Source organism: Dipodomys merriami, unplaced genomic scaffold, assembly GCF_024711535.1.
Source record: "Dipodomys merriami isolate MVZ:Mamm:240054 unplaced genomic scaffold, mDipMer1.0.p SCAF_2, whole genome shotgun sequence".
NCBI lineage: Eukaryota > Metazoa > Chordata > Mammalia > Rodentia > Heteromyidae > Dipodomys > Dipodomys merriami.
The window spans coordinates 120361399-120375237 of record NW_027203381.1 but is presented as its reverse complement, the minus strand read 5'-3'; the positions used below and the strand labels follow the sequence as shown (position 1 = coordinate 120375237).

The 13839-nt window shown below is 49.5% G+C and overlaps 1 protein-coding gene across 1 annotated transcript; it reads right to left on the bottom strand.

The window, feature by feature from the left end:
* Positions 1-3318: 3318 nt before the first annotated feature.
* Positions 3319-13825, bottom strand: Ndufv3 (NADH:ubiquinone oxidoreductase subunit V3). The gene is made up of 4 exons (XM_070030837.1): positions 13685-13825; positions 11539-11656; positions 5496-6512; positions 3319-3600 (listed from the first exon to the last, which is right to left on the bottom strand). The coding sequence occupies exons 1-4, from the start codon at positions 13730-13732 to the stop codon at positions 3392-3394; spliced, it is 1392 nt and encodes a 463-aa protein (XP_069886938.1). The 5' UTR covers positions 13733-13825; the 3' UTR covers positions 3319-3391.
* Between the last annotated feature and the right edge of the window lie 14 nt (positions 13826-13839).

The window sequence follows — 13839 nt, the reverse complement described above, 5'->3', positions numbered from 1 at the left end:
CAATCCTAGCTATGCACGAAGAATAAATAGGATCATAGTCCAAGATGGCCTGGAAATAGACATGAGACTCTTTGAAAAGTAACTAACGCAGAAAGGGCTGGGTAGTTGTGGTAGTTGCTTAAACGGTAGTTAGTGTGTCTGGTGAGCATATGGCCTGAGTTCAATACTAGCAAAGTGAAAAAAAAAATCTGGCATTGGAGCCGGGTGTTAGTTGCTCACAACTGTAATCCCAGCTACTCAGGAGGCTGAGACCTGAGGATCATGGTTCAAAGCCAGCCTGGGCAGGAAAGTCTGTGAGACTCTTATTTCCAATAAACCAATAGAAAACCAGAAGTGACTCTGTGGCTCAAGCGATAGAGTGCTCGTCTTGAGCTGAAGAACTGAGGGACAGCACGCATGCCCAGAGTTCGGCCCCACCACCAACACCCCCCCCCCCCCCCCCCCGCCAAAAAAAAATCTGGCATTGGGGAAAGATGGAAGTTTGTCTGTCCATCCATGTTTCACATGCAGCTCACTCACATCAGTAATGAAGTGTTCTTCCCCCCAAAAAAACCCCAGCCACTCACTCTGCATTCCCCTGCCTCCTCTAGTCATCCACACCTGTTCTGAGACAAGGCCACACCCAACCCAAACCCTCCAACTCTTCATGCTTTGTCATAAGCTTAAGGAGACTGGGTTGTTCATTCCCCTACCAGGTGCAGCGGTGTGTGCTTGTAGTCTCAACTACTCCAGGAGGGTGAGGTAGAAGGGTTCTGTGAGCTCAGGAGCTAGAGGCCAAGCCGGGGCAACAGAGTGAGACTGTCTCAAAATGAAAACAAACAGCCAGGTGCTGGTGGCTCATACCTGTAATCCTAGCTACTCAGGAGGCTGAGATCTGAGGACCACAGTTTGAAGCCACCCCAGGCAGGAAGTCCTTGAGACTCATATTGCCAATAAACCACCAGAAAAAAGTCAGGAAGTGGCACTGTGGCTCAAGTGGTAGAGTGCTGGTCTTGAGCTGAAGACCTGAGGAGCAGTACTCAGGCCCAGGGTTCAATCCCCACTGGTTCAAGCAACTGGTGAGACTCGGAGACAAAGGTGACCTGTTCAGGCAACAGACCAGGGGCCCTTGACCACTGTCCACTTCCTGCCTGGACCCGTCTGCTCTGTGATCCTGGGGCTGCTTCTTGTGTCTTCTGTGGCTTTTTTGGTGAAGGGTGTGGGGGTGAGCTACACAAAGAAGTCTCCCTCCCAGAAGGCCATTTTCTGGTAGTTTTGTCTGAGGCCAAAGGCTGCCCACACAGCAGTGGAGGGGCTGGAGGGCACAGGCTTCAAATGGCTAGTTCTCCACCCAAGCTTTTGTTAATGTCACTCTGATTTGCCAAGAAGGGAAGGGAGAAAGGGAGGGAGGGAAGAGAGGGAAGGAGAGAGGAGGAAGGATAAAAAGAAAAGGAAGGGAAAGAAGAATAGACAGAAGGAAGAAAGGAGGGAGGGAGAGAAATGAATCACTTTGTAAACAGAAGGCAACTAAAGTCAGTGGAGAATGAGAGGGTGCTGCTGTTGCCTGTGCGCCTGGCTGCTGTCCGCCAGCCTGCCCTCCCCCCCCCTCCCGCTTTCGCTGGTTGGTCCCATCCCGGCTGGGCTGACAGTAGTGACAGTGCTAAAGCTCTGGGCTTGGGGCCCATCTCCCTTTGGCACCAGCACTGGCTCTGAGTCACAGTCACAGCCCCAGCCCGCACAGCTGCGAGTCATTTGAAAATTTTATGAGGAAAACTATCCATTACAGACGTATGCATTATATATTAACGGACCGTCTACAATTACATTGCCAACAGACCTTTTTGTTATGCTTAAGGTTTTCCTAATGACATACTAATTCCAACACTAAATTCGAAAATGGAAAACTCTAAGTATGTAGTAACGCTTCATTGTCAAATCTTTCACTGTCACCGGCACAGTGATAACAATCGGCATTCAGCAGAGGGGGAAGCAAGGTGGAAAGCCCCAGCTGAACACGTGAGAGCGCGAATCATTCTGCCTGCTTGCAAATGAGCTGACTGAGCAACTGTGTATCGATCGGGTGAGACAGTCCCGGGTCTTTCATGGGGCTCAGCTGCAAGTGAAAAGGGAGGAAGGCTAGGACTACAGGCAGGAGACCAGCCACTGCTGAGGGCTTGGGCTTGCCTGACAGCAGGGCTGCACTACCCAGCCTATTTGCGGTGGCAGCTGGGGCACAGACCCTCTCCAGCCCCTCTCAGATACCCAGGGCTAGGGCCAGCCTAGAGGAAGCTTTCTTCCTTCCCTTCCCTTCCTTTCTCTCTTCTTTCTTGACAGGATCTCATTATGTAACCCAGGCTGGCCTTGATCTCCCCATCCTCCTGCTTCAGCCGCCCAAGCATGGAGATTACGAGCATGTGCCACTATGCCACTACACCTGGCAAAGATGTATACTTCTTAACTGGAGCCCAAACAGTGCACCTTGCAGGGCAGCTGGCAGCGTAGGCCCCAGCAGCTGAGGGCCTGTGCCTTCCTCTCTCCTGATGCCTGCTCTGTGAGCAAAGCCCCTCGGCAGCAAGGGGCCTCTCCCATTACACAACTTGGCAGGGTGCCCTGCGTGGGCTGGGGCCCAGTTGTTCTCCGGCTCCGTAGAAGACTGGCTAGTTTGTAAGGGGAGGTTTATGTGGCCCAGGGTTTGGGGGGCTGGGAAGTCCAAGGCTGCCAAGGCCCCCAGTGAGCACAGATGGGGTGGATCTTGCAGTCACCTCTAAGGGTCAGTGTTTTGTCTCCCAGGTGGGTGCCTGGCCCTGGGGATTGATTGCCACCTGAGGACTGCCTGCTACCCAAAGGTGAGAGGTCGAAGGAGCTTCCTCCTTCAACCCAGGCCCCTGAACCACCACACCTGCTCCCTATCTACATGGAATCAAAGCTACTTCTGACTGCACTGGCCACCTGAGCATGTCAGTGCATACCTCTAATCCCAGCCCTCTGGAGGAGGCTAATGGTAGGACGATTTTGAGTTTGAGTTTTGTCCTACTGAAAACTTCCCCAAGTTCCATCAAATACTTGAACAAATGACTGCTCCAATAGCACAATAGCTCCAATAGTACTCCCATTTCCAATTTATCAACAACTAGAAGTTCCCTGACGTTAATCTGTTCTACACTACTGGCTCTGCACAGTAAGAACACATGGGCATTCCCTCATTGCATGCATCTGTCCACTGGCCGCAGCACACACTTGGTATTCTAAATGTATCCTACCTCAGATACATAATCAGCAGGTCCTGCTGGTCCTGGCCTGCTGGACCCTGTCAGAGGGAACCGAGGCCACACGCTCAGCTTGGTGCCTGAGTGATTTTATTGGGGCGGGTAAGCTGCGATGGTGACACGGCTTGGCGGCAGGACCTTAGTGCTCAGTGCCGAGGGGACTCTCGTCCAGAAGAGGGCTGAGGCAGCCTGAACTTGGAGAGGTCCAGGTTGACATCCAGGAAGGTGTATGCGTTGTAGTTGTGGTGCTGGAGGTTCCTGTAGATGGCGTTGTCAAACGGCCTGGAGGGCACCGGGGCCTGGACGGGCTTTGCCTGCTTGGGCTCTGCCTGCGTGGGCTTTGCCTGCACGGGCTCTGCAGAAGGAAGAACAGGACGGTGAGACCTTCCCCACACCGGTCCTTGTCTCCTAGTGATCTCCATGAAGCCTGCCTGTGGTGAATGGGCTGTCTAATCAGAAAAGAAAGCCCACAAAGGCACAGTATCCTCAAAAGCAAAAGTAAAGGCATTAGTTGAAAAGAACATTGTGGAGTTTATGGCCTTGACAAGTAAGTTATGACATGCGTGTGTGTGGAGGCATGGCTGTACCTGTCTGTGATGCACGCCTCTCCCTCACCTCAGCTGACACCGAGTACCTGCGGGAGATGGGCAAGACAACTGTGTGGCTTTCTCTCATCTCCACTAAACTACTCAAAAAGCCAGAAGTGGTGCTGTGGCTCAAGTGGTAGAGTGCTAGTCTTAAGCACAAGAGACAGCACAGAGATAGCCCTGAGTGCAAGCCCCAGGACTGGCAAAAAACAATGTCTCAGAGCTGACATCTTTTCAACCTCCCATGTGGTGTACACCTTCAGAGTGGGTGTGCTGTGATATGTAACAGAGGGGAGATGTGGGTTACAAACTCCTAACAACAAGCGGTCCAGAAGCAGGTGCTGGTGGCTCATGCCTGTAAATCCCAGCTCCCTCCTGAGGGAGGCTGAATTTTGAGGAAAATGGTTAAGCCAGCCAGGGCAGAAAAATCTGTGAGACTCTTATCTCCAATTACCAGCAAAGAACTGGAAGTGTGGCTCAAGTGGTATAGTATCAGCATTGAGCAAAAAAGCCAAGGAAATGGATGAGGCAGAGTTTTAGCTCCAGAATCAGCAACAAACACAGAAACAAGAGCAATCCAACAGCAAGCCTGCACAGAGAGCCCCTACCAGAGGGGTGTACTCCTGGGCAGCCTTTGGGGCAAAGAAAATATTTAAGGTTGAGGAAGGGAAGATCTCTTATTTACTTTTTAATTTGCTGTTTTAGGAATAGAACCTAGGGCCTTGCTCATGTTGGGCAAAAACCTAATATTAACAAAGCTACACTCCAGCCCTGACATTTCTTTCTTCAAAATAGTCTGTGATCTAGAATTCCCTAAATCTTGTCTTTTCCTGAGGCCTCTCCATTTGAGAGCAAGACAGAAAACAACAGTGTCAGAAAGGCAGGTCCTGAGGTCTGGCAAGCGCTGGCTCTGCATATTAATGAAAGAGGGAGAAAATAGAAAAGGAAGGAAACACATAAATCCTGTCAACATCCTGCAACCAGAAACAATTATGCACCAGGTGATACAAATTAAGACAAGGCAAGCTGTAAAAAGGAAGAATGAAAACTGCAGCCAGAGGAGGAAGGCCTGGTTAGCGATGATACATTTTAAAGAAGGCTTAGGAGACGCAGATGCTAAGGTGGAAGCGTTCCTGCTAGTGGCCACCCAGCAGCTGCACCACGGCAGCAAGTCTGCGCTCAAGGAAAAGTAGCATGAGAGGATACAACGTTGCTGGATGGTACTGGGCCCCAAAGACTTGTGCAGTCCACAGCTGCCTTGGTGGGCAGCTTCCTGCTTCAGGCCTAACTTGTGAATCCCCCTCCCCACTTTGCTTTCGACCTATGTGAGCCACACCTAAGGCTCTCCTCACCCGGATGCCCAGCACATTCGTGAAATGAACACTTGCTAAAGCTGCCAGTTTCCAAAAACTACACTGGCTAGATAGCAGTTCAGAGTGCAAGGGCTTGCTCTACTACTTTGACAGAAATATAGACTAACTTGGGACTTTGTGTGCACAGAGGAGTGTTGTTGATAATTAAGACAGACCTCTCTGTCCAGCCAGGACAGTGTTACAGGCCACATTTTGATTTCACAATGGGATTAACCATAAAGATTCTAAGTGCATAGAAATACGAAGTGGCTCTTTAGCATCTGGCCACCCCAAGGGATGGCAAAGAGTACCCTGTGCCGCATCTTCTGTGGGTGGGGCTGCGCCGACCATCTCCTGAGGACCCCCCTTCAGCTTGGGAGCTGCTATCTTTTCATTGAAGACCGCCTTCTGGACAGGAACTGCATTCCAGCTGCCTGCTGGGACCTGAGCATCCCCCATCTTGTCCTTGGCCACCAAGAGTCCAGTTTCCAGCTTTCCTGCATTTTCTTCTCTGGCCAGGAGAGGTGCTGCCTCCCTCCCTGGCTCTGTCTCTTTGGGTTCCAGCTGTCTGCTTTGGGCCCCTGAGACAGTGGTTGGCAGCTGCCCTCTGGGCCCGGCCTCTTCTATCTGTGATGTGGGTTCAGGGCTGAGCCCTGCAGACAGCCTGCCTTGCGTGTGGTCAGCTGAGATTTCTTTGACTTCTCGTGGTTTTTGGCTTGCTTTCTCTGTCTCATTCAATCTGAATCTTTTTTGTAACTGTTCTTCCTTTAGATTTTGTTTCAAAACTTCTTTCTCAGCTTGTGGCCTGGGCATCACAGGCGTGGGTCTGGCTCCTTTCTTCCTTGGCTGCGGAGGCTGCTCTGGGTAGGTGACATCTGATTGTGGCCTCTGTGCCTCAGTTTCCTCTTTGGCTGATCCCGAGATTTCAGGGGCTCTGTTCTTAGAGGAACCGGATGCTTCTGGTTTGAGGAACCCTTTCTTGCCTTTGCTCACCACTTGGGGAGCAGCTTCTGAGCTGAGCCCCTCCTCATCGGACTCAGAATCAGAGGAGCTGGATGAGGATGAGGATGAGGACGAGTCTGAGTCAGAACTCTGCTCTCGGGGTGGAGAGGGGACTTTCTGAGGAAACTCTACCAAGGTCTTTCTTGAGAGAGGTCTTGGAAGCCCTTCATCTGTGAGCCGCATGCTGCCACCAAGGCAGGAGCCGGGTGCTACCTGGCCTTTATTCCCACCCGTGGGGGGGGACCCCGGTGGAGACAAGGGTGCAGCCAGCCCGGCGGCTGGCTGGCTGGTTAGTGGCTGGCCCCTCTCCTTTGCTTGTACTACATCTAGGAAATGGCATAAAGAGGAATCATAGTTTTAATATTTAATTCAACAGTCACTGAGCCAGTGTCATAGACATTTCATCACAAATCAATATATCATTTCCATGTCCTCAGTGTGACCAACTCAAGACCCAAGTGGGTCCAGGAAGCCACTCTCCAGCGAGTGCGTGCGTGCCACCGTGGGCAAGGTGCCCGTTTCTGGGTGGCAGCAAGGAGAGATGCTTTCCTTCCCCCACAGCAGAACACTACGCAGATGGGAGCTGCCAGCCTCACTCACCTCCAGACTCACTCTGGTGGCTTCCCTGATGGTGGTTATTTTTAAACCACGTCACCCACTTGAAGACAAACTATAATACAGGTATTTTCAGATGACTATTAAGGTCTTACAAATGTATAATTTCTTTATTTACTAAAATCCCCCAAGTATTTGTGCTTTGCAAAGATTTGAAAAGTTCAGAAGTTCAACTTTCTGAAGAAAAACAGCAAAAATATAGATGAAATTGTGGTTTGAGTTTAGGTGTGTGCACACATATAGCAGATAGTAAGGATTTGGGGGAGGGACTAAGCAAAATTGCCCTAAAAAAAGTTCTTTAAGCCTGGCCCTGAGGACCCATGCTTGTAACCTAAGCTATTCAGGGGTCTGAGATTTCAGGATTGTGGTGTAAAGTCTGCCTGTGCAGAAAAGTCCAAAAGACTATCTCCAATTAACCAGCACAAAAGGGGCACTAGAGGTGTGGCTCAAGTGGTAGAGCACCCACCACAGAGTAAAAGGGTTGTAGATGGATGGAAGAGGTAAGGCAAGCCCTGGTACCAGCATACACAGAAAAAATTCCTTCAAAAGACTTTTTTCAAGTCATTTGCATTTCTTCAGTCAAGAAAATGAGTTTCACAACATTAAAAGGGCCTGATATAATTTAACATCAACCATTTCACTGGAAACACATTTTAAACTATAAAAAAATTAGGGTAAGTTCAAATATGTCTGTCATGCTGCGTGCTAGTAGCTAATGCCTGTAATCTTAGCTACTTAAGAGGCTAAGATCTGACGATCATGGTTCAAAGCTAGCCTAGGTAGGAAAGTCTGTGAGATTCTTTTTTTTTTTTTTTTGTCGGTCGTGGGGCTTAAACTCTGGGCCTGGGCATTGTCCCTCAGCTCTTCAACTCAAGGCGAGCACTTTACCACTTGAGCTATGGCACCACTAGTCTGTGAGAATCTTATCTCCAACTAAACCGCCAAAAAGCTGGAAGTGGAGCTGTGGCTCAAGTGGTAGAATGCTAGCCCTGAGCACAAAAGTTCAGGGACAACGTATAAGCCTTGAGGCAAAAAAAGCTGAGAGACAATGCCCAGGTTCTTGGGTACACGCGCACATACATCTCTCTCCTTTTTCTTTCACTGGGAGAGAAGTATCTTCCCACAAATGCTTTTTTTTTTTTGTCGGTCATGGGCCTGAACTCTGAGTCTGGGCACAAGTCGCTCAGCTTTTTGGCTCAAGGCTAGTGCTCTACCACTTGAGTCACAGTACCACTTCTGGCTTTTTCTGCTTATGTGGTGCTGAGGAATCTAACCCAGGACCTCATACATGTGAGGTAAGTACTCTTCCACTGAGTCACCTTCCCAGCCCTAGGCTTTAAGTGTTTGCTGAGCTTGGGAACCCATGACCAATTGACAGAATATAATGGAAGAAAAGTCAGGAATAGAAACAGGCCAGAGAGTGAGTGAGTGGGCACAGTGAATGGATGAGTCAGAGGAAACTGCCCTAGCCCCCCAGCATTAAGGGAGGCTTGTTTTAGTTTTGGCTCTGGCCAAAGGAATCTACACTCAGAGCAGGGATTGATACAGGAGACCCTCAGTGGCACATGTTGGATAGAAAAACAGGGAAGTGGGTGGCACTGTTAGCCTCTGCTCTCTGAACTACAGCTAGACAGCACAGAAACTCTTCACAGCCAGAAGTGACTTGCTGGCCTTCAAATCCTGCTAGGAGGCGGCTCATGCCTGTCATCTTAGCTACTCAGGAGGCTGAGATCTGAGAATTACGGTTCAAAGCCATCTTGGGCAGGAAAGGACGTGAAACTCTTATCTCCAATAAACCACCAGAAAACCAGAAGTGGTGTTGTGGCTCAAGTGGTAGAGCGCTCGCCTTGAGCTAAAGACCTGAGGGACAGCACCCACGCCCAGAGTTCAAGCCCCATGAAGGGAGAGGGGGAGAATCCGGCTGGGCCCACTTATTTGAGTCTGAATTTTCCAAGTATTAAAAACAAGGCTGGGGCTGGGAAGGTGGCTCAGTGGTAGAGCACTTGCCTTGCATGCATAAGGCCCTGGGTTTGATTCCTCAGCACCACATAAGCAAAAAAAAAAAAAAAAAACAAACAAAGAAAGAAAGAAAGAAAGAAAAGAAAAAAGAAAAAAGCCAGAATTGATGCTGTGGCTCAAGTGGTAGAGCGCTAGCCTTGAGCTGAAGAGCTGAGGGACAGCGCCCAGGCCGAGTTCAGGCCCCACGACTGGACCCAAGGCTATCTCAGATAGCTGTTTTGAAGAGAAAAATGATAAGGACTGACTCTACCCATCTCCTTTTTGTGTGTGTGTGTGTGTGTGTGTGCAATGCTTGGGCTCCAAATGGGTCCTCCTATAATGTAGGCAAGCACTCTTCCATTGGACTACATACCTAGCCAAAGGCGACTTTTAAAATTACAAACTACATTATTGGGTGGAAGTAATGGGGGTAAATGCATGGGCCTCGGGTCCGATCACCACTGAAATAAACACACATACAGGGGGGGAAAAAGCCTAAATATAGACTATTTATATGTACTGAAAATAAAACGTTTCAGATGGGATTGACTATAATATCAGTTAAAAATTTTGTCTGAGAAGGAAACTTTAATCCAACTGTGGTGGCTCACTCTGGTAATCCCAGCTAACTGGGAGGCTGAGGTAGCAAGATCACGGTTTGAGGTCAATCCAGGCAAAAGGTATCGAGACTTTACATCAAAAATAGGCACACCTGTGGTCTCGCTATTCAGGCAAAGAACTGTAAGCCAAAAACTCAACCCTATCTAAAAAACAAAGCAAAAGCAGGAGGGTTGGAGGCCTGGTTCAAGGTGCAGAGTGCTTGCCTACCATGCACGAAGCCAAAACAGAGTGAAATAAGTTTCTTTTATTCATACTAGTTACACAAAGGTTAACAGATGACAAGAATGTGTTTTCCTCTTGGTGGAGACCCAGGCCTTGCCCATTCTCTGTGCTCCGAGGGAGCCTGCAGTGCTGATCTGCAGTGCCACCTCACCCAGTGCCCACACCCAGTGTCCATGCCACGTCTACACTTACTAGAGCAGACACGGTGCCACTGGAGAAGCCATGTGGCCTGCATTCAGGATGATACCTAACCTCTGACTCTGTTTAGCTCAAGTTTGGTTTTCCTGGACAGACAATGTGACAGACACCAGCTGCTCAAATCAGTTCTGTCTCGCAGCATACTGTATGCTCATCTGGGACCACAGCAACCTTTGCAGAAGAAAGTAAAGCCAGGCCCTGAGTTCAAACTTCAGGACAGGGAAGAAAAAAAAAAGACTTAGTAATAAAAATCCAACAACCATTTATCATTAAACACTTAACAAATGCCAAAAACATGCAGGCTGATTGAGGCCCTGGCTGTCACTCCAGCATGCAAAAACAAACAAAAGGCTGTGCTAAGATGACACAGAAGCTAACTGTCATTCTTATTGTCAACACTTCTTAGATGTGACAGTGCTACTGTTAGGTCTGAAAAAAGAACAGTTCTGGCTGGGGGTATGACAAGTGGTGGAGCACTTGCGTAGCAAGTACAAGACCCTGAGTTCAACTCTCAGCCCCACCACAAAGAATTCTTACATTTAAAGAACGTGTCAGCACACACAGATGCCATCACAAAAGTGACTTCTAGTTCTACAGCCCAGGTGGACAATGTGAAAAGCTACTGGAAGGGAAGGTTACGTTTAAGTTCAAGTATTAATTATCTACTGATGTCTCTGCACAGATCAAAGAGAAAACGAGCCGAAGAATCTAAACAGTTTCAAATATTCAAACTGAGAAAATGCTATTTTAATGAAAATAAGACCAGACTCCATTACCGTTCTCCAAGCTCATCTGGGGATCAAAGACCTGCAATGAGGCCCATCAGTAGCACTGTCCTCAGAGAAAACTGGCTTTCATCAGCTCACACTAACTTCAGTGGACCTCATTCATGACTAGGTATCATTAATGAGCAAAAAGTAGGACACAAAATTATTCCCCAAAGAGAAACATTTAAATATCACATTTCTACTTCCTATCTTCTATATTACCTTTCTGTTTTCCTGCAATGGGGATGTGCTATCCCAGTATCAGAGAGAGGAATATTAAAACAAAAACAAAACAAAACAAACCAGACTACAGTGAGGCAAACCTGGAGAAGCACAGCCAGGTCTCATGGAGATGGAGCAAAGTCAGAACCAAGTGAAGGAAAATAAGTATATGTGTATGTGTGTTTGAGGGGGTGTCTTACAACCTCACAGAAGTTTGGATCTGTGGCAGGACCACAGACTGCTACAGAACCAGATGTCACTTGTTCTGTGCCATGTTGGCATTTGGAAGGTACAGACAGAACCAATTTGGAGCTAATGCAGAATCAAATGTTTTGACAGTACTGATGTGTTTAATTTAGAATCTGTCATTGATCTTAGTCAGGTCTGATTGGAATCCGGACACTGCAAAGATGAAGAACCAGATATTACCTAGCTAGGAAAACTCGTGTTCAGGTTGGGAGGCTGACTGTACCATCTACTTTGCCCCCTCTGTCCCTCGCAGCTACCATGACAATCTTACTTTTTTTTTTTTGTCGGTTGTGGGGCTTGAACTCTAGGCCTGGGCACTGGCCCTGGGCTCTTCAGCTCAAGGCTAGCATTCTACCACTGGAGCCACAGTGCCACTTCCGGCCTTTTCTGTTTATGTGGTGCTGAGGAATCAAACCTAGAGCCTCATGCTGAGCCACCTTCCCAACTCTGACAATCTTACTTTTTGATGGACTTGGCTTCTTAGAACCTGATGGCAGTCCTGTATTATTCTTCACCAGTTCACAGAGAGAAGCAGTCGAAGTAAGTCCTCGAAACATCTGTGTTTCTAGGAGCATAGTCTGACAAGAGGTAACAAATACATGGAGTTAAGAGTAAAACCATTTATAAAAACAACTACTATATACAAATACATGTTACTACTACATATAGATGGTCAGATGGAACATTCCCAAAAAGTTTCAAGAAAATACCCAAGTTCAAGGACAAACCAGTATTACATAATGCATTAACATCTGGGTTAAAGACATTTTCCTAGTTAGGCACCAGTGCCGCATGTCTATAATCCAAGCTGCTCAAGAAGCTGAGATCTAAGGCTCAAGACAGCCAAGCAGCAAAGTCCATGAGATTCTTATCTCCAATTGACCACCAAAAGGACAAGTAGAGCAGTGGCTCAAGTGATAAGAGTGCTAGCTAAGTCAAACCTCAGAACAAAAAAAAAAAAGATATTCTCCTATACATATATGCTTGTTCAGTCTCTAAGTTCCTATTATTCTACAAAATATGGTTTTGCTTTTCTGCAAAACAGTTTACAAAGTAATGCAGCAGAAGTGTTATCACAAAAATTGCCACATAAATGTTTTCTTCAAAAATGTTACAATGCATTGTCCAAAAAGAAACATACGCTTTACCTGACTTATGTAACTGTAACCCCTCTGTACATCACCTTTATAACAAAAAACTTAAGAAAGTGTTACAATTTAAGTAAAAAAAAATCTAACATTGTGATTCACTCAGCAGATACTCACTAAAGCCTACTTCTCCAGATGCTAGATTCTGAACAACAAAAAAAAGTGCAAGCATTTGCTTATGACTATAAGCATGTACACATTTTTTTTCTTGTCAGTTGTGGGGCTTGAACTCTGGGCCTGGGCACTGTCCCTGAGCTCTTCAGCTCAAGGCCAGCATTCTACCAGTTGAGCCACAGTGCCACTTCCAGTTTTCTGGTGGTTTATTGGAGATGAGTCTCACAGACTTTCCTGCCCAGGCTGGGTTTGAACCGTGGTCCTCAGCTCTCAACCTTCTGAGTAGCTAGGATGACAGCCCTGAGCCACCAGCCCCGGCTTGCATGTACACATATTATTTGCACATGTAAGAGGGAGTTCTAAAGTCCTTGGGAACGAGATGACTGGAGGGCTAAGTGAACATGTGACAATGGCTTCTCTCTCCGACCTGCACTTAACAGTTATTTTTGCAGTAAAAGCTTGCACGTCCTTGAGGGTGGAGTTTGCAGTGGAAGAGCTCAGCCTCGAGGACAGGACACCCAGGGACAGCGTCCGGGCCGGACTCCAATCCAGGACCAACATAAATTTCTAAAATGGTAGGTATATACTGACTTTTTAAGATCGTCAAGTCCCTTGAATTTGACAAGCAAGCCCTCCTCTACCAGGTCAGGTGACCTAAGCCGGCTTCACCTGCCTGCAAGTCACCAGGTTAAGCCGGGCCCTGACAGTTCCTTGGGGAATGGGCGACAGTGAGGGCACAGCCGACGCTATGCGACAGGAAATGCGCGCACGGCCGGGTGTCAGCGGTGCGACCCCGCTGTGTGTCACCTCGGAAACCACGAGACACTGAAAAGGGAAAAAAGTGCCTTCGTTACGAGCCGCCAACAAGGCTGGCCCTCCGCGGCCGCCAGGGAGAAGTCGTGGGGTGCGCAGCCAGCCTACCCGCTGCGCGGAGGGCTGGCCCGGGGTCGCGGGGTCGCGGGGTTGCGGGCCTGGGCGGCGGGCGCGCGCGGGCCCCCCCCCCCCCGGCCTTCCCTCCGCCACCGCGCCGGGTCCCGGGTCGGCGGGGTGGGGGGTGGGCGGCCCCGGGCCTGGGCGGCGGGCGGGCGCGCGCGGGACACCCCCCCCCCGGCCTTCCCTCGGTCACCGCGCCGGGTCCCGGGTCGGCGGGGGTGGGGGGGGGTGGGCGGCCCCGGGCCTGGGCGGCGGGCACGCGCGGGCCCCCCCCCCCCCCGGCCTTCCCTCGGTCACCGCGCCGGGTCCCGGGTCGGCAGTGACGCCGCCAACACGGCCAAAGGGCGCCCCCACCCGGGCTTCCGTCGGCTCCGCGGCCGCGCGGGGCGGGGCGGCAGGTTCCTCCTTTACCTTGAGGACCCCGGGCGGTCTACGCCGCAGCAGGACCCAGGCCGCCATGGTGAAGACGCCGCCAGCGGAGGTCGCAGGCAGGGACGTGAACCCGCCGGAGGACGCCGCCCGAGGACCCGCCCCTGAGGGCGCGCTCACCACTCACAGCACAGGGG

Coding starts and splice junctions, on each gene's coding strand:
- Ndufv3 (XM_070030837.1), bottom strand. CDS start 13,732: ATGGCGGCCTGGGTCCTGCTGCGGCGTAGACCGCCCGGGGTCCTCAAG. Junction 11,657..13,684: donor GACCGCCCGGGGTCCTCAAG/GTAAAGGAGGAA, acceptor ACCTCTTGTCAG/ACTATGCTCCTAGAAACACA. Junction 3,601..5,495: donor CACAGAAGATGCGGCACAGG/GTACTCTTTGCC, acceptor TTCCTTCTGCAG/AGCCCGTGCAGGCAAAGCCC.